The sequence below is a fragment of the Salvelinus namaycush genome, chromosome 2 (assembly GCF_016432855.1).
Source record: "Salvelinus namaycush isolate Seneca chromosome 2, SaNama_1.0, whole genome shotgun sequence".
Classification (NCBI taxonomy): Eukaryota; Metazoa; Chordata; class Actinopteri; order Salmoniformes; family Salmonidae; genus Salvelinus; species Salvelinus namaycush.
Genome location: NC_052308.1, coordinates 4,712,672 through 4,732,091, shown reverse-complemented (window position 1 = coordinate 4,732,091; position 19,420 = coordinate 4,712,672). Strand labels below are relative to the sequence as shown.

General features: G+C 47.4%; 1 protein-coding gene across 4 annotated transcripts in view; it reads left to right on the top strand.

Annotated features, from left to right (window-relative positions):
- LOC120058164 (homeodomain-interacting protein kinase 1-like) overlaps positions 1 to 19,420 on the top strand; it is a 55,882-nt gene that overhangs the window by 23,852 nt on the left and 12,610 nt on the right. For 2 of the 4 annotated variants that reach the window (XM_039006643.1, XM_039006633.1), the window contains exons 8-12: positions 6,499 to 6,683; positions 6,825 to 6,969; positions 10,233 to 10,419; positions 16,012 to 16,130; positions 19,209 to 19,352. In XM_039006643.1, the coding sequence (XP_038862571.1) occupies positions 6,499 to 6,683; positions 6,825 to 6,969; positions 10,233 to 10,419; positions 16,012 to 16,130; positions 19,209 to 19,352 (780 nt within the window). The remainder of the gene's footprint in view (positions 1 to 6,498; positions 6,684 to 6,824; positions 6,970 to 10,232; positions 10,420 to 16,011; positions 16,131 to 19,208; positions 19,353 to 19,420) is intronic. The other 2 variants (XM_039006658.1, XM_039006651.1) reach the window with 1 other exon arrangement.

Genomic DNA, 19,420 nt, shown 5'->3' with positions numbered 1-19,420 from the left:
ATAGCCCTTCGTACATCAGCTAATATCTCGAAGTGCTGTACAGAAACCCAGCCTAAAACCCCAAACAGCAAGCAATGCAGGTGTAGAAGCACGGTGGCTAGGAAAAACTCCCTAGAAAGGCCAAAACCTAGGAAGAAACCTAGAGAGGAACCAGGCTATGAGGGGTGGCCAGTCCTCTTCTGGCTGTGCCGGGTGGAGATTATAACAGAACATGGCCAAGATGTTCAAAATGTTCATAAATGACAAGCATGGTCAAATAATAATCAGGAATAAATGTCAGTTGGCTTTTCATAGCCGATAATTAAGAGTTGAAAACAGCAGGTCTGGGACAGGTAGGGGTTCCATAACTGCAGGGAGAACAGTTGAAACTGGGACAGCAGCAAGGCCAGGTGGACTGGGGACAGCAAGGAGTCATCATGCCCGGTAGTCCTGACGTATGGTCCTAGGGCTCAGTTCCTCCGAGAGAGAGAAAGAAAGAGAGAAGGAGAGAATTAGAGAGAGCCAAGATGTTCAAAATGTTCATAAATGACAAGCATGGTCAAATAATAATCAGGAATAAATGTCAGTTGGCTTTTCATAGCCGATCATTAAGAGTTGAAAACAGCAGGTCTGGGACAGGTAGGGGTTCCATAACTGCAGGCAGAACAGTTGAAACTGGAACAGCAGCAAGGCCAGGTGGACTGGGGACAGCAAGGAGTCATCATGCCCAGTAGTCCTGACGTATGGTCCTAGGGCTCAGGTCCTCCGAGAGAGAGAAAGAAAGAGAGAAGGAGAGAATTAGAGAGAGCATACTTAAATTCACACAGGACACTGGATAAGACAGGAGAAGTACTCCAGATATAACCAACTGACCCTAGCCCCCCGACACATAAACTACTGCAGCATAAATACTGGAGGCTGAGACAGGAGGGGTCAGGAGACACTGTGGCCCCATCCGATGATACCCCCGGACAGGGCCAAACAGGAAGGATATAACCCCACCCACTTTGCCAAAGCACAGCCCCCGCACCACTAGAGGGATATCTTCAGCCACCAACTTACAATCCTGAGACAAGGCCGAGTATAGCCCACAAAGATCTCCACCACAGCACAAACCAAGGGGGGGCGCCAACCCAGACAGGAAGATCACGTCAGTAACTCAACCCACTCAAGTGACGCACCCCTCCTAGGGACGGCATGAAAGAGCACCAGTAAGCCAGTGACTCAGCCCCTGTAATAGGGTTAGAGGTAGAGAATCCCAGTAGAGGGGAACCGGCCAGGCAGAGACAGCAAGGGCGGTTCGTTGCTCCAGAGCCTTTCCGTTCACCTTCACACTCCTGGGCCAGACTACACTCAATCATATGACCTACTGAAGAGATAAGTCTTCAGTAAAGACTTAAAGGTTGAGACCGAGTCTGCGTCTCTCACATGGGTAGGCAGACCATTCCATAAAAATTGAGATCTATAGGAGAAAGCCCTGCCTCCAGCTGTTTGCTTAGAAATTCTAGGGACAATTAGGAGGCCTGCGTCTTGTGACCGTAGCGTACGTGTAGGTATGTACGGCAGGACCAACTCGGAAAGATAGGTAGGAGCAAGCCCATGTAACGCTTTATAGGTTAACAGTAAAACCTTGAAATCAGCCCTTGCCTTAACAGGAAGCCAGGAAGCTAGCACTGGAGTAATATGATCAAATTTCTTGGTTCTAGTCAGGATTCTAGCAGCCGTATTTAGCACTAACTGAAGTTTATTTAGTGCTTTATCCGGGTAGCCGGAAAGTAGAGCATTGCAGTAGTCTAGCCTAGAAGTAACAAATGCATGTATTAATTTTTCTGCATCATTTTTGGACAGAAAATTTCTGATTTTTGCAATGTTACGTAGATGGAAAAAAGCTGTCCTTGAAACAGTCTTGATATGTTCGTCAAAAGAGAGATCAGGGTCAAGAGTAACGCCGAGGTCCTTCACAGTTTTATTTGAGACGACTTTACAACCATCAAGATTAATTGTCAGATTTAACAGAAGATCTCTTTGTTTCTTGGGACCTAGAACAAGTATATCTGTTTTGTCCGAGTTTAAAAGTAGAACGTTTTCAGCCATCCACTTCCTTATGTCTGAAACACAGGCTTCTAGCAAGGGCAATTTTGGGGCTTCACCATGTTTCATTGAAATGTACAGCTGTGTGTCATCCGCATAGCAGTGAAAGTTAACATTATGTTTTCGAATAACATCCCCAAGAGGTAAAATATATAGTGAAAACAATAGTGGTCCTAAAACGGAACCTTGAGGAACACCGAAATGTACAGTTGATTTGTCAGAGGACAAACCATTCACAGAGACAAACTGATATCTTTCCGACAGATAAGATCTAAACCAGGCCAGAACTTGTCCGTGTAGACCAATTTGGGTTTCCAGTCTCTCCAAAAGAATGTGGTGATCGATGGTGTCAAAGGCAGCACTAAGGTCTAGTAGCACGAGGACAGATGCAGAGCCTCGGTCTGACGCCATTAAAAGGTCATTTACCACCTTCACAAGTGCAGTCTCAGTGCTATGATGGGGTCTAAAACCAGACTGAAGCATTTCGTATACATTGTTTGTCTTCAGAAAGGCAGTGAGTTGCTGCGCAACAGCTTTTTCTAAAATTTTTGAGAGGAATGGAAGATTCGATATAGGCCGATAGTTTTTTATATTTTCCGGGTCAAGGTTTGGCTTTTTCAAGAGAGGCTTTATTACTGCCACTTTTAGTGAGTTTGGTACACATCCGGTGGATAGAGAGCCGTTTATTATGTTCAACATAGGAAGGCCAAGCACAGGAAGCAGCTCTTTCAGTAGTTTAGTAGGAATAGGATCCAGTATGCAGCTTGAAGGTTTAGAGGCCATGATTATTTTCATCATTGTGTCAAGAGATATAGTACTAAAACACTTAAGTGTCTCTCCCGATCCCAGGCCCTGGCAGAGCTGTGCAGATCCAGGACAGCTAAGCCCTGGAGGAATACGCAGATTTAAAGAGGAGTCCGTAATTTGCTTTCTAATGATCATGATCTTTTCCTCAAAGAAGTTCATGAATTTATTACTGCTGAAGTGAAAGTTATCCTCTCTTGGGGAATGCTGCTTTTTGGTTAGCTTTGCAACAGTATCAAAAATAAATTTTGGATTGTTCTTATTTTCCTCAATTAAGTTGGAAAAGTAGGATGATCGAGCAGCAGTGAGGGCTCTTCGATACTGCACGGTACTGTCTTTCCAAGCTAGTCGGAAGACTTCCAGTTTGGTGTGGCGCCATTTCCGTTCCAATTTTCTGGAAGCTTGCTTCAGAGCTCAGGTATTTTCTGTATACCAGGGAGCTAGTTTCTTATGACAAATGTTTTTCGTTTTTAGGGGTGCAACTGCATCTAGGGTATTGCGCAAGGTTAAATTGAGTTCCTCAGTTAAGTTGTTAACTGATTTTTGTCCTCTGACGTCCTTGGGTAGGCAGAAGGAGTCTGGAAGGGCATCAAGGAATTTTTGTGTTGTCTGAGAATTTATAGCACGACTTTTGATGCTCCTTGGTTGGGGTCTGAGCAGATTATTTGTTGCGATTTCAAACGTACTAAAATGGTGGTCCGATAGTCCAGGATTATGAGGAAAAACATTAAGATCTACAACATTTATTCCATGGGACAAAACTAGGTCCAGAGTATGACTGTGGCAGTGAGTAGGTCCAGAGACATGTTGGACAAAACCCACTGAGTCGATGATGGCTCCGAAAGCCTTTTGGAGTGGGTCTGTGGACTTCTCCATATGAATATTAAAATCACCAAAAATTAGAATATGATCTGCTATGACTACAAGGTCCGATAGGAATTCAGGGAACTCAGAGAGGAACGCTGTATATGGCCCAGGAGGCCTGTAAACAGTAGCTATAAAAAGTGATTGAGTAGGCTGCATAGATTTCATGACTAGAAGCTCAAAAGACGAAAACGTCATTTTCTTTTTTGTAAATTGAAATTTGCTATCGTAAATGTTAGCAACACCTCCGCCTTTGCGGGATGCACGGGGGATATGGTCACTAGTGTAACCAGGAGGTGAGGCCTCATTTAACACAATAAAGTCATCAGGCTTAAGCCATGTTTCAGTCAGGCCAATCACATCAAGATTGTGATCAGTGATTAGTTCATTGACTATAACTGCCTTTGAAGTGAGGGATCTAACATTAAGTAACCCTATTTTGAGATGTGAGGTATCACGATCTCTTTCAATAATGGCAGGAATGGAGGAGGTCTTTATCCTAATGAGATTGCTAAGGCGAACACCGCCATGTTTAGTTTTGCCCAACCTAGATCGAGGCACAGACACAGTCTCAATGGGGATGGCTGAGCTGACTACACTGACTATGCTAGTGGCAGACTCCACTAAGCTGGCAGGTTGGCTAACAGCCTGCTGCCTGGCCTGCACCCTATTTCATTGTGGAGTTAGAGCCCTGTCTATGTTGGTAGATAAGATGAGAGCACCCCTCCAGCTAGGATGGAGTCCGTCACTCCTCAGCAGGTCAGGCTTGGTCCTGTTTGTGGGTGAGTCCCAGAAAGAGGGCCAATTATCTACAAATTCTATCTTTTGGGAGGGGCAGAAAACAGTTTTCAACCAGCGATTGAGTTGTGAGACTCTGCTGTAGAGCTCGTCACTCCCCCTAACTGGGAGGGGGCCAGAGACAATTACTCGATGCCGACACATCTTTCTAGCTGATTTACACGCTGAAGCTATGTTGCGCTTGGTGACCTCTGACTGTTTCATCCTAACATCGTTGGTGCCGACGTGGATAACAATATCTCTATACTCTCTACACTCGCCAGTTTTAGCTTTAGCCAGCACCATCTTCAGATTAGCCTTAACGTCGGTAGCCCTGCCCCCTGGTAAACAGTGTATGATCGCTGGGTGATTCGTTTTAAGTCTAATACTGCGGGTAATGGAGTCGCCAATGACTAGGGTTTTCAATTTGTCAGAGCTAATGGTGGGAGCCTTCGGCGTCTCAGACCCCGTAACGGGAGGAGTAGAGACAAGAGAAGACTCGGCCTCAGACTCCGACTCGCTACTTAATGGGGAAAACCGGTTGAAAGTTTCTGTCGGCTGAATGAGCGACACCAGTTGAGCATTCCTACAGCATTTCCCTCCAGAAGCCATGAGAAAGTTGTCCGGCTGCGGGGACTGTGCGGGGGGATTTATACTAACGTTACTATCTGTACTTACTGGTGGCACAGACGCTGTTTCATCCTTTCCTACACTGAAATTACCCTTGCCTAACGATTGCGTCTGAAGCTGGGCTTGTAGCACAGCTATCCTCGCCGTAAGGCGATCGTTCTCCTGTATATTATGAGTACAGCGACTGCAATTAAAAGACATCATGTTAATGTTACTACTTAGCTTCGGCTGTTGAAAGTACTGACGAACCATGTCCAGATAAAGCGTCCGGAGTGAAAAAGTTGAATGAGGGAAAAAAGTTGTGATGGAAAAACTAAAAATATAAACGGTAATTAAAAAGTAAAAAGAAAAAAACGTAAAGTTGTCAGCTAGCAAAGTAAGGTTGGCAACAAAACGCACAGCAACAAAACGCACAGCAACACGTCTGCAAATTCAAGAGGAAGTGACGTCCCACCTGTCCTCTAGGTGGGACTCTCATGAGGTCTGCAAAACATCTGTCCAGATGTCCAGCCAATGTAGCAATGACATGATTTGTAACATGCCTGGCATTTGAAAATACCATTAATTTTGTTTTACCCGAATTTAGAATCAGCTTTAAATCATACAGATTCTGTTGTATGATGTTACATTCTCTTTGAGCATTTTCAAAAGCTAAAGATAAACTACTACCACTTGAATAAAGAACATTATCATCTGCATAAAAATAAACATCCGCTGTTTCAATAAGATCCCCAATGTTGTTGATATCCAAAATGAACAACAGTGGGCCCAAAATAGAACCTTGCGGAACACCTGAGCACACCTCTATGGATTTACAACCATCCGCCATTACACATTGCGTACGATTTGATACATACTTAAAAACCAATCTAGAGCATGACCAGTAATTCCACAACATTTTAACCTTTGCACTAACACAGCATGGTCCACGGTGTCAAACGCCTTCGACAAATCAATAATAACAGACACACGATGTAACTTCTTATCAAGAGCACAGTGGATCATGAGGTCTGCAAAACATCTGTCCACTAGGTGGGACTCTCATGACTAAAGAGGCTTCACACATAGCTTTTATTTCTACACATAAGAGCAGGAGTATGTCTCTATTCTCAGCGCTAAGGACACATGTTCTACTCTGAGACGCTTTGTGGATACGGCCCAAGGTGGCAGCCCCCCGGCCCAAGGTGGCAGCCCCGGCCAGGTAGCTCACCCTCCCCAAGTCCTAATCTATTAGAGGGGATGAAACCCCAGAACTGACCAATAGCTCAGTGTCTTTAGCAGCAGCTTCACCCTTCATTCAACCTCACCACTTTCATCCTGTTGTATCACTTCTTCTTCCACTTCCTGATGCAGGTCAACCTCTCATCTCACCTGGAGGGGACGGACATGCTGGCGGAGAAAGCTGATAGGAGGGAGTTCATCGACCTGCTGAAGCGGATGCTCCGATTGGACGCTGACAAGAGGATCACGCCCACTAAGACGCTGGGTCACCCCTTCGTCACCATGAGTCACCTGCTGGACTTCCCTCACAGCTCCCAGTACGTACACCTGTCACTGTGTGTGGAAGGATGTACTTGTGGGTCTCAGGGTGGGGTGTTATTACATTTGACTTTGCCCTTTGTGGGTGAAATTTGATTGGTTGATTGGTTAAATGATTTGATTGTCTCACCCCTTTGCAGTGTGAAGTCTTGCTTTCAGAACATGGAGCTCTGTAAACGTAGGAGCTCATCGTTCGACAACAACAAAACTCTCTTCTCCACCAACACTCTTCCTAGTGCTGCCGCCGGCAACCTCACAGTCACCTTCAGCAATCAGCTCAACCAGGTACACACACACTGTTACCTTCAGCCATCAACACAACCAGGTACACACTGTTACCTTCAGCAATCAGCTCAACCAGGTACACACTGTTACCTTCAGCCATCAGCTCAACCAGGTACACACTGTTACCTTCAGCCATCAGCTCAACCAGGTACACACTGTTACCTTCAGCCATCAGCTCAACCAGGTACACACTGTTACCTTCAGCCATCAACTCAACCAGGTACACACACACTGGTACCTTCAGCCATCAGCTCAACCAGGTACACACACACTGTTACCTTCAGCCATCAGCTCAACCAGGTACACACTGTTACCTTCAGCCATCAGCTCAACCAGGTACACACTGTTACCTTCAGCCATCAGCTCAACCAGGTACACACTGTTACCTTCAGCCATCAGCTCAACCAGGTACACACACACTATCACCTTCAGCCATCAGCTCAACCAGGTACACACTGTTACCTTCAGCCATCAGCACAACCAGGTACACACTGTTACCTTCAGCCATCAGCTCAACCAGGTACACACTGTTACCTTCAGCCATCAGCTCAACCAGGTACACACACACACTGTTACCTTCAGCCATCAACTCAACCAGGTACACACTGTTACCTTCAGCCATCAGCTCAACCAGGTACACACACACACTGTTACCTTCAGCCATCAACTCAACCAGGTACACACTGTTACCTTCAGCCATCAGCACAACCAGGTACACACACACTGTTACCTTCAGCCATCAGCACAACCAGGTACACACACACTGTTACCTTCAGCCATCAGCTCAACCAGGTACACACACACTGGTACCTTCAGCCATCAACTCAACCAGGTACACACTGTTACCTTCAGCCATCAGCACAACCAGGTACACACACACTGTTACCTTCAGCCATCAGCTCAACCAGGTACACACACACTGTTACCTTCAGCCATCAGCTCAACCAGGTACACACACACTGGTACCTTCAGCCATCAACTCAACCAGGTACACACTGTTACCTTCAGCCATCAACTCAACCAGGTACACACTGTTACCTTCAGCCATCAGCTCAACCAGGTACACACACACTGTTACCTTCAGCCATCAGCTCAACCAGGTACACACACACTGTTACCTTCAGCCATCAGCTCAACCAGGTACACACACACTGGTACCTTCAGCCATCAACTCAACCAGGTACACACTGTTACCTTCAGCCATCAGCACAACCAGGTACACACACACTGTTACCTTCAGCCATCAGCTCAACCAGGTACACACACACTGTTACCTTCAGCCATCAGCTCAACCAGGTACACACACACTGGTACCTTCAGCCATCAACTCAACCAGGTACACACTGTTACCTTCAGCCATCAACTCAACCAGGTACACACTGTCACCTTCAGCCACCAGCTCAACCAGGTACACACTGTTACCTTCAGCCATCAGCTCAACCAGGTACACACTGTTACCTTCAGCCATCAGCTCAACCAGGTACACACTGTTACCTTCAGCCATCAGCTCAACCAGGTACACACACACTGTTACCTTCAGCCATCAGCTCAACCAGGTACACACTGTTACCTTCAGCCATCAGCACAACCAGGTACACACTGTCACCTTCAGCCATCAGCTCAACCAGGTACACACTGTTACCTTCAGCCATCAGCTCAACCAGGTACACACACACTGTCACCTTCAGCCATCAGCTCAACCAGGTACACACTGTTACCTTCAGCCATCAGCTCAACCAGGTACACACTGTTACCTTCAGCCATCAACACAACCAGGTACACACTGTTACCTTCAGCCATCAGCTCAACCAGGTACACACTGTTACCTTCAGCCATCAGCTCAACCAGGTACACACACACTGGTACCTTCAGCCATCAACTCAACCAGGTACACACTGTTACCTTCAGCCATCAGCTCAACCAGGTACACACTGTTACCTTCAGCCACCAGCTCAACCAGGTACACACTGTTACCTTCAGCCATCAGCTCAACCAGGTACACACTGTTACCTTCAGCAATCAGCTCAACCAGGTACACACTGTTACCTTCAGCCATCAGCTCAACCAGGTACACACTGTTACCTTCAGCCATCAGCTCATCCAGGTACACACTGTTACCTTCAGCCATCAACTCAACCAGGTACACACACACAGTCACCTTCAGCAATCAGCTCAACCAGGTACACACTGTTACCTTCAGCCATCAGCTCAACCAGGTACACACACACTGTTACCTTCAGCCATCAGCTCAACCAGGTACACACTGTTACCTTCAGCCATCAGCTCAACCAGGTACACACACACTGTCACCTTCAGCCATCAACTCAACCAGGTACACACACACTGTTACCTTCAGCCATCAGCTCAACCAGGTACACACTGTTACCTTCAGCCATCAGCTCAACCAGGTACACACTGTTACCTTCAGCCATCAGCTCAACCAGGTACACACACACTGTTACCTTCAGCCATCAGCTCAACCAGGTACACACACACTGTTACCTTCAGCCATCAGCTCAACCAGGTACACACACACTGTTACCTTCAGCCATCAACTCAACCAGGTACACACACACACTGTCACCTTCAGCCATCAGCTCAACCAGGTACACACACACTGTCACCTTCAGCAATCAGCTCAACCAGGTACACACACACTGTTACCTTCAGCCATCAGCTCAACCAGGTACACACTGTTACCTTCAGCCATCAGCTCAACCAGGTACACACTGTTACCTTCAGCCATCAGCTCAACCAGGTACACACTGTTACCTTCAGCCATCAGCTCAACCAGGTACACACTGTTATCTTCAGCCATCAGCTCAACCAGGTACACACACACAAGTTAAGACCACTGTATACTTTCAGCGACTTCATACAGTGATACATACGTTTAATTGAGTATGAAAATGTCTTTGGCAGTTCCAGTTCCAGACGCTGTTCCAACCAATAAGATCAGAGAACTACAAACTTGTTATATAGGTTGCTGAAAATTTGACTGTCCGTATTTTTTGCTGAGTCATGTTCAGGATTCCTGTTCATGTACGCAATGGGAGAAGGAGTTTCCCATTCTGCTCACCACTAAACTGTCAATAGATGACATGACATCATAAAATGATACAAAAAAATATGTTGAAATCACTGAATCCCCAACAATTAAATGTTGGTGGAACTTCCCTTTTAAACAGAACAGAATTTTATTCATCACTATGAACCTCTAACTGACTGTGACCCGTATTCTAACTGCTGGACTGTACCACCAGGTGCCGTCAGCAGGGGGAGCTGTTCCTATCCTGAACTACCAGCCAGCCCTCTACCAGCAGGCCACCATCAACATCCCTGGTCTGGCCCAACAGAGTGTCCCCCTGCAGGCTCGCCCCAACGGCCTGGCCTGCCAGACTGAGCCCTTCCAGCAGACTCTGATCGTCTGCCCACCAAACACCATACAGGGTAAAACAGGAACACTTAGGGAGAGGTTTCCAAGACACCGATTAAGCCTAGTAACTGTACAGAAAAGCATATTCAATAGAGATTGTCCCTTTTTTTTTTTTTTTGACCAGTGCTGTTATTAACCAGAATCAAGTTTATTAGGGAATTGAAACGGAAAATGTTTTAAACCAGAAAATTTGAGTCGCTAAGAAATTGCATGGTTCAATGTAACAACACAGTAATTATCTATGAATGACTGTATTTTTTTGACGGGGGGGAGTAACATTATTGTGGTGTAGAGGTTGACACGGGAGTGAAAATCCATTCCTGCCCCGTCTTTTTATTCTGTCCAAATCCTGCAACAGTTCTCCAACCCCAGAACTTTCCTGTCCCGATAAAAACAATGACTGCCGTCCCGTGCTCATTATTACATGCATAAATCTGATAATAACTTCCTCCGTTAGCTGCTCGTCAGTCTTTCCCTCGCTGTGCGTGTGGGTAGACAATCACAGACGGGCAATAATCTTCAAAAAATACATAAGTGCCTTCAGAAAGTATTCGTACCACTTGACTTATTCCACGTTGTGTTACAGCTTGAATTCAAAATGGATTAAATATATTTTTCTTCTTCTCTCACCTATCTACACACAATGCCCCATAATGACAAAGTGAAAACCTGTTTGTAGAAAATTGTGCGAATCACACCCTGAGTCAATAGTATGTAGAAGCACCTTAGGCAACGATTAAAACGTTGAGTCATCTTGGGCATGTCTGTATCAGCTTTGCACATCTGGATTTGGGCATTTTCTCCCACACTTCCTTGGGAGATTTTCTCAAGCTTTGGCCGGGCCACACAAGGACTTTCACATTCTTGTTCTGAAGCGTCGCTTTGGCTGTCTGCTTTGGGTCATTGTCCTGTCGAAACGTAAAATATTCGCTCCCCCCCCCCCCCGCCCAGTCTAAGTTCGTTTGCACTCTGATGTAGGTTTTCATCAAGGAGTTGCCTGTATTTGATGAGCTGTGCCTGGTTTTCGCCAGACATTGCGCTTTGCATTCAGGCCAAAGAGTTAAATTTGTATCTCATCAGACCACAGAATCTTTTGCCTTATGCTCTGTCTTTCAGCTGCCTTTTTTGCCAACTCCAGTCGTGCTGTCGTGTGCCTTTTTCTCAGGAGCGGCTTCTGTCTGGCCAATCCCATAAAACCCAGATTAGTGAAGTGCTGTATAGACTGTTGTCCTTCTGCCAGGTTCTCCCATCTCAGCCAAGGAACTCTGTAGTTTTGTCAGTGTGTTCATTGGTTTCTTGGTCACCTCCCTGACCAAGGTCCTTCTTGCCCTGATGCTCAGTTTGGTCAGATGGCTAGGCAGTCTGGGTAGTTACATATTTTTTTTCAATTTCACAATAATAGAGACCACTGGGCTCTTGGAAACGTTCAACACTCTAGAAATAGTTTTATTACCCCTTCCCCAAATACAGGCTATGCCTCATCACAATTCTATCTCAAGAGATCTACAGACATTTTCTTGGACTTCATGGTATAGTTTCTGCACTGTTAACTGTAGGATCTTATATAGACAGGTGTGGTTCTTTCTACTTCATGTCCAAACAAGTGAATTGGCCACAGGTTGGACTCCAATCAAGTTATAGTTACATCTCAAGGATGATCAAAGGGAATTGGATGCGCCCGAGTTAAATTTGGAGTGCCATAGCAAAGGGGTGTGAATACTTATGTAAAGGAGATTTCTGTATTTCATTTTCAATACATTTGCAAAAATGTAAAAAAAAAAAAAAAAAAGTGTTTTAACTTTGTCATTATGGGGTATTGTGTGTATTTTATTTAATCCATTTTGAATTCAGGCTGTCTACTTCATGTGGAATAAGTCAAAGCTGTCTACTTCATGTGGAATAAGTCAAAGCTGTCTACTTCATGTGGAATAAGTCAAGGCTGTCTAAATCATGTGGAATAAGTCAAGGCTGTCTAAATCATGTGGAATAAGTCAAGGCTGTCTAAATCATGTGGAATAAGTCAAAGGCTGTCTACTTCATGTGGAATAAGTCAAGGCTGTCTAAATCATGTGGAATAAGTCAAGGCTGTCTAAATCATGTGGAATAAGTCAAAGGCTGTCTAAATCATGTGGAATAAGTCAAGGCTGTCTAAATCATGTGGAATAAGTCAAGGCTGTCTAAATCATGTGGAATAAGTCAAGGCTGTCTAAATCATGTGGAATAAGTCAAGGCTGTCTAAATCATGTGGAATAAGTCAAGGCTGTCTAAATCATGTGGAATAAGTCAAAGGCTGTCTACTTCATGTGGAATAAGTCAAAGGCTGTCTAAATCATGTGGAATAAGTCAAAGGCTGTCTATTTCTAATGTTTTAACTTCTAATAGTAACTGTCACCTAAGAGTCACCATATTTATTAGCGTCAGTTCTGCCTGCCAGTAGTAATCGTCTCTGACAGATTGAGAGATTCAAGGAGCTACCATCGTTAAGTAACAGTCGATGCAACGCATTGAATATTTCCATTCATTAACTTCAAAATGAATGTTCTGACTTTGTCAGAGAAGCGTTTCACTGCAGGGCAGTTAAACATCCCACATCGTATGAAGGAATGTGTTCCTACCTGATTTAGGGGACGCAGTGAACAGTTGGGAGTTGGGGCCAATTTCATTGTAAAACTTTTCCTTGGTGTTAAATACAATCTGTGAACAAACTGTGAATGATGGTTCGCATTACAGGATGCCAAGGTCATATTTTTCCATATTCTGTTCCAGTTAAAGGTTTGTTCAGATTCACTTAGATCTGTGGACCATACTTTTTTTAATGGCTAGCTCAGAATATGAGCTTTCCAAAAGTTCTTTTTTATATTATAGAGATCAGTCCTTTCATCCTTTATTTATAAATGGATGTTTCGGTAGTTGGGTTCCTCCATAGGCCAGCCTAGCTGACCTAAGGTGTAAATATAGAAAAATGGAGTTGCCTGATAATGTGTGTCTTTCAAATCTTTGAATGTTCTCAAACCATTACTGTCCATGATATCGGTAAGGGTACAGAGTCCACATTTGGACCAACATTTGGACCCTTGGGGGGATGCAAAGACTACCCAGCAGATTTCAAGGCATTATTGTGAAATATTGAAGTATGGGAAAGCCATTTTCATTCCCATTTGCATTGTTTTAAAGTTTTTTGCGCCAAACATAAACTGTGTGAGCAATAGTAAGCACAAAGCGTAGTTTTACATTGTTTAAAGGATAAGTTGATGAAGACTACCTCTTCCAGGGCAATAGGAGACACCATATTTATTTCCATACTCAGTCAGGGGTTGGTTGGAACAATCATGTCTAAACCAATTTAAGGATGAAATGCTAGTGGGGACGATGGGATGAAATGCTAGTGGGGACGATGGGATGAAATGCTAGTGGGGACGATGGGATGAAATGCTAGTGGGGACGATGGGACGAAATGCTAGTGGGGACGATGGGACGAAATGCTAGTGGGGACGATGGGATGAAATGCTAGTGGGGACGAAATGCTAGTGGGGACGATGGGATGAAATGCTAGTGGGGACGATGGGATGAAATGCTAGTGGGGACGATGGGATGAAATGCTAGTGGGGACGATGGGATGAAATGCTAGTGGGGACGATGGGATGAAATGCTAGTGGGGACGATGGGATGAAATGCTAGTGGGGACGATGGGATGAAATGCTAGTGGGGACGATGGGATGAAATGCTAGTGGGGACGATGGGATGAAATGCTAGTGGGGACGATGGGATGAAATGCTAGTGGGGACGATGGGATGAAATGCTAGTGGGGACGATGGGACGAAATGCTAGTGGGGACGATGGGACGAAATGCTAGTGGGGACGATGGGATGAAATGCTAGTGGGGACGATGGGATGAAATGCTAGTGGGGACGATGGGATGAAATGCTAGTGGGGACGATGGGACGAAATGCTAGTGGGGACGATGGGACGAAATGCTAGTGGGGACGATGGGATGAAATGCTAGTGGGGACGATGGGACGAAATGCTAGTGGGGACGATGGGACGAAATGCTAGTGGGGACGATGGGACGAAATGCTAGTGGGGACGATGGGACGAAATGCTAGTGGGGACGATGGGACGAAATGCTAGTGGGGACGATGGGACGAAATGCTAGTGGGGACGATGGGACGAAATGCTAGTGGGGACGATGGGACGAAGTGCTAGTGGGGACGATGGGACGAAATGCTAGTGGGGACGATGGGACGAAATGCTAGTGGGGACGATGGGATGAAATGCTAGTGGGGACGATGGGATGAAATGCTAGTGGGGACGATGGGATGAAATGCTAGTGGGGACGATGGGATGAAATGCTAGTGGGGACGATGGGATGAAATGCTAGTGGGGACGATGGGATGAAATGCTAGTGGGGACGATGGGATGAAATGCTAGTGGGAACGATGGGACGAAATGCTAGTGGGGACGATGGGACGAAATGCTAGTGGGGACGATGGGACGAAATGCTAGTGGGGACGATGGGACGAAATGCTAGTGGGGACGATGGGACGAAATGCTAGTGGGGACGATGGGACGAAATGCTAGTGGGGACGATGGGACGAAATGCTAGTGGGGACGATGGGATGAAATGCTAGTGGGGACGATGGGATGAAATGCTAGTGGGGACGATGGGATGAAATGCTAGTGGGGACGATGGGACGAAATGCTAGTGCCTGGAAACACAATTTGTTTGGTATGGATAGCTGTCCTTCGTCTTTCCCTCTTTCCAGGTTTGTTCATTTTATCCTGGCTCTCTACCTTGCTATATTTTGAGACTGCACTATGGATTTAACCCAATAGTCAGAAGGGGGAGACAAGGGATGTACTGAACTACAGAAATTCAGCTGTGGCAATATATTCATTTTGACGGTGCAACGTTGAAAGTCACTGAGCTCTTCAGTACGGGCCATTCTACTGCCAATGTTTGTCTATGGAGATTGCATGGCTGTGTGCTTGATTTTATACACCTGTCAGCAACAAGTGTGGCTGAAATAGCCGAATCCACTCATTTGAAGGGGTGTCCACATACTGCTGTATATATAGTGTATCCCCCCTCCCCAGTTTATAACTATTCCTGTACTGCCCGTTCCTGTGGACTGCCAATCCCATTCTGTCCGGTCCCTAGCTTGATTCTAGAACTTCACTCCCATTCTGTCCGGTCCCTAGCTTGATTCTAGAACTTCACTCCCATTCTGTCTGGTCCCTAGCTTGAGTCTAGAACTTCAGTCCCATTCTGTCCGGTCCCTAGCTTGATTCTAGAACTTCAGTCCCATTCTGTCTGGTCCCTAGCTTGATTCTAGAACTTCCGTCCCATTCTGTCCGGTCCCTAGCTTGATTCTAGAACTTCAGTCCCATTCTGTCTGGTCCCTAGCTTGATTCTAGAACTTCAGTCCCATTCTGTCCGGTCCCTAGCTTGATTCTAGAACTTCAGTCCCATTCTGTCCGGTCCCTAGCTTGATTCTAGAACTTCAGTCCCATTCCTGCCAGAATCCCACAAGACCCGCAGGAGTCCTGTTCCCGTGTCAGCCTCTATTGTGTTGGTGGTTACTGATTGGCTGTTCCTCTGTCTGCAGGGCTCCAGTCGTCCAATAAGAGCTCTAGTTTCCCAGTGAGGATGGACAGTTCAGTCCCCATAGTGAACCAGAACCAATCAACACAGCCACTGCAGCTGCAGCCTGCCATGCTCACACAGGTACGTGTGTGTGTGTGTGTGTGTGTGTGTGTGTGTGTTCTCTTTCCTGCCTGGTCTGGCTTCCAGCTGGGTCTCAAACTCCAGCCTCAGTGGCTCAGAACAGAATACCTTTTGAGAGTTAAGGGCTTTCCAGCCAGGAAGCAGCCCACCCCTGAGGAGCGGAACAGAGGAAGCCAAAATAGAGCAGATTCATATTTTGTCTGAGCGGCTTTCACGTACATGAGCCCCGCCGATCGCTCCTCTTGGATAGAATTCCGCCCTCTGCCGCCGCTTCAAGCCTGGAAAGCCCTTTAGGCTCATCATGCTGCAGTTTCTCCTCTCCCAGACCTCTATCAGACCTCTCAGCCATGGATCATCCTGTTTCTCCTCTCCCAGACCTCTCAGCCAGTTTCTCCTCTCCCAGACCTCTGTCACATCTCTCAGCCATGGATCAGACAGTTTCTCCTCTCCCAGACCTCTGTCAGATCTCTCAGCCAGTTTCTTCTCTCCCAGACCTCTGTCAGATCTCTCAGCCAGTTTCTCCTCTTCCAGACCTCTGTCAGATCTCTCAGCCAGTTTCTCCTCTCCCAGACCTCTGTCAGACTTCTCAGTTTCTCCTCTCCCAGACCTCTGTCAGACTTCTCAGCCAGTTTCTCCTCTCCCAGACCTCTGTCAGACCTCTCAGCCAGTTTCTCCTCTCCCAGACCTCTGTCAGATCTCTCAGCCAGTTTCTCCTCTCCCAGACCTCTGTCAGACTTCTCAGTTTCTCCTCTCCCAGACCTCTGTCAGACCTCTCAGCCAGTTTCTCCTCTCCCAGACCTCTGTCAGACCTCTCAGCCAGTTTCTCCTCTCCCAGACCTCTGTCAGACCTCTCAGCCAGTTTCTCCTCTCCCAGACCTCTGTCAGACCTCTCAGCCATGGATCAGCCTGTTTCTCCTCTCCCAGACCTCTGTCAGACCTGTCAGACCTCTCAGCCAGTTTCTCCTCTCCCAGACCTCTGTCAGACCTCTGTCAGACCTCTCAGCCAGTTTCTCCTCTCCCAGACCTCTGTCAGACTTTTCAGCCAGTTTCTCCTCTCCCAGACCTCTGTCAGACTTATCAGACAGTTTCTCCTCTCCCAGACCTCTGTCAGACTTATCAGACAGTTTCTCCTCTCCCAGACCTCTGTCAGACTTCTCAGCCAGTTTCTCCTCTCCCAGACCTCTGTCAGACCTCTCAGACAGTTTCTCCTCTCCCAGACCTCTGTCAGACCTCTCAGCCAGTTTCTCCTCTCCCAGACCTCTGTCAGACCTCTGTCAGATCTCTCAGACAGTTTCTCCTCTCCCAGACCTCTGTTAGACCTCTGTCAGATCTCTCAGCCAGTTTCTCCTCTCCCAGACCTCTGTCAGACCTGTCAGACCTCTCAGCCAGTTTCTCCTCTCCCAGACCTCTGTCAGACCTCTGTCAGACCTCTCAGCCAGTTTCTCCTCTCCCAGACCTCTGTCAGACTTTTCAGCCAGTTTCTCCTCTCCCAGACCTCTGTCAGACCTCTCAGCCAGTTTCTCCTCTCCCAGACCTCTGTCAGACTTATCAGACAGTTTCTCCTCTCCCAGACCTCTGTCAGACTTATCAGACAGTTTCTCCTCTCCCAGACCTCTGTCAGACTTATCAGACAGTTTCTCCTCTCCCAGACCTCTGTCAGACCTCTCAGACAGTTTCTCCTCTCCCAGACCTCTGTCAGACTTCTCAGCCAGTTTCTCCTCTCCCAGACCTCTGTCAGACCTCTCAGCCAGTTTCTCCTCTCCCAGACCTCTGTCAGATCTCTCAGACAGTTTCTCCTCTCCCAGACCTCTGTTAGACCTCTGTCAGATCTCTCAGCCAGTTTCTCCTCTCCCAGACCTCTGTCAGACCTCTCAGCCAGTTTCTCCTCTCCCAGACCTCTGTCAGACCTCTCAGCCAGTTTCTCCTCTCCCTGACCTCTGTCAGATCTCTCAGCCAGTTTCTCCTCTCCCAGACCTGTCAGACCTCTCAGCCAGTTTCTTCTCTCCCAGACCTCTGTCAGACCTCTGTCAGATCTCTCAGCCAGTTTCTTCTCTCCCAGACCTCTGTCAGACCTCTGTCAGATCTCTCAGCCATGGATCAGCCAGTTTTTTTAATCATCTTCACATTGACAACCCAGATCTATCAATCTAACCTCAAACAGTCCACAGTCAACCCACAACCCTGATCAATCTATAGACTAACTTTAGTGTGCTCAATCATCAGTCCACTTCCCCAGGTCTAAAGTAATTAGTATTTGCCACTAAGAGAGGGTATCCAGCCATGAAGTGAGTCGGGACCTTCTGAGTTAACCGTCGTCCTCCTCCACCCTTTCCTTCCCCATCCCCTCCTCCCTACACCTTTCCTCCCCCATCCCCTCCTCCCTACACCTTTCCTCCCCCATCCCCTCCTCCCTACACCTTTCCTCCCCCATCCCCTCCTCCCTACACCCTTCCTCCCCCATCCCCTCCTCCCTACACCCTTCCTCCCCCATCCCCTCCTCCCTACACCCTTCCTCCCCCATCCCCTCCTCCCTACACCCTTCCTCCCCCATCCCCTCCTCCCTACACCCTTCCTCCCCCATCCCCTCCTCCCTACACCCTTCCTCCCCCATCCCCTCCTCCCTACACCCTTCCTCCCCCATCCCCTCCTCCCTACACCCTTCCTCCCCATCCCCTCCTCCCTACACCCTTCCTCCCCCATCCCCTCCTCCCTACACCCTTCCTCCCCCATCCCCTCCTCCCTACACCCTTCCTCCCCCATCCCCTCCTCCCTACACCCTTCCTCCCCCATCCCCTCCTCCCTACACCCTTCCTCCCCCATCCCCTCCTCCCTACACCTTTCCTCCCCCATCCCCTCCTCCCTACACCCTTCCTCCACCCTACACCCTTCCTCCCCCATCCCCTCCTCCCTACACCCTTCCTCCCCCATCCCCTCCTCCCTACACCCTTCCTCCCCCATCCCCTCCTCCCTACACCCTTCCTCCCCCATCCCCTCCTCCCTACACCCTTCCTCCCCCATCCCCTCCTCCCTACACCCTTCCTCCCCCATCCCCTCCTCCCTACACCCTTCCTCCCCCAGGGCTCCTGCACACCCCTGATGGTAGCCACCCTCCAACCCAACCCCCCCACAGTAGCAGGGCTAGCCCCCCAGTACTCATTTCTCCTGGGGCTGGGCTGTGGGGCCGGACTCCCCACCCTGCTGGAACACACTGCCTCTGTGCTGGTAAAACACTTAAATACATACTCTATCATTCATTTTCTCTCTCTGTAGGTCTGCTGTGCTGAGGGCAT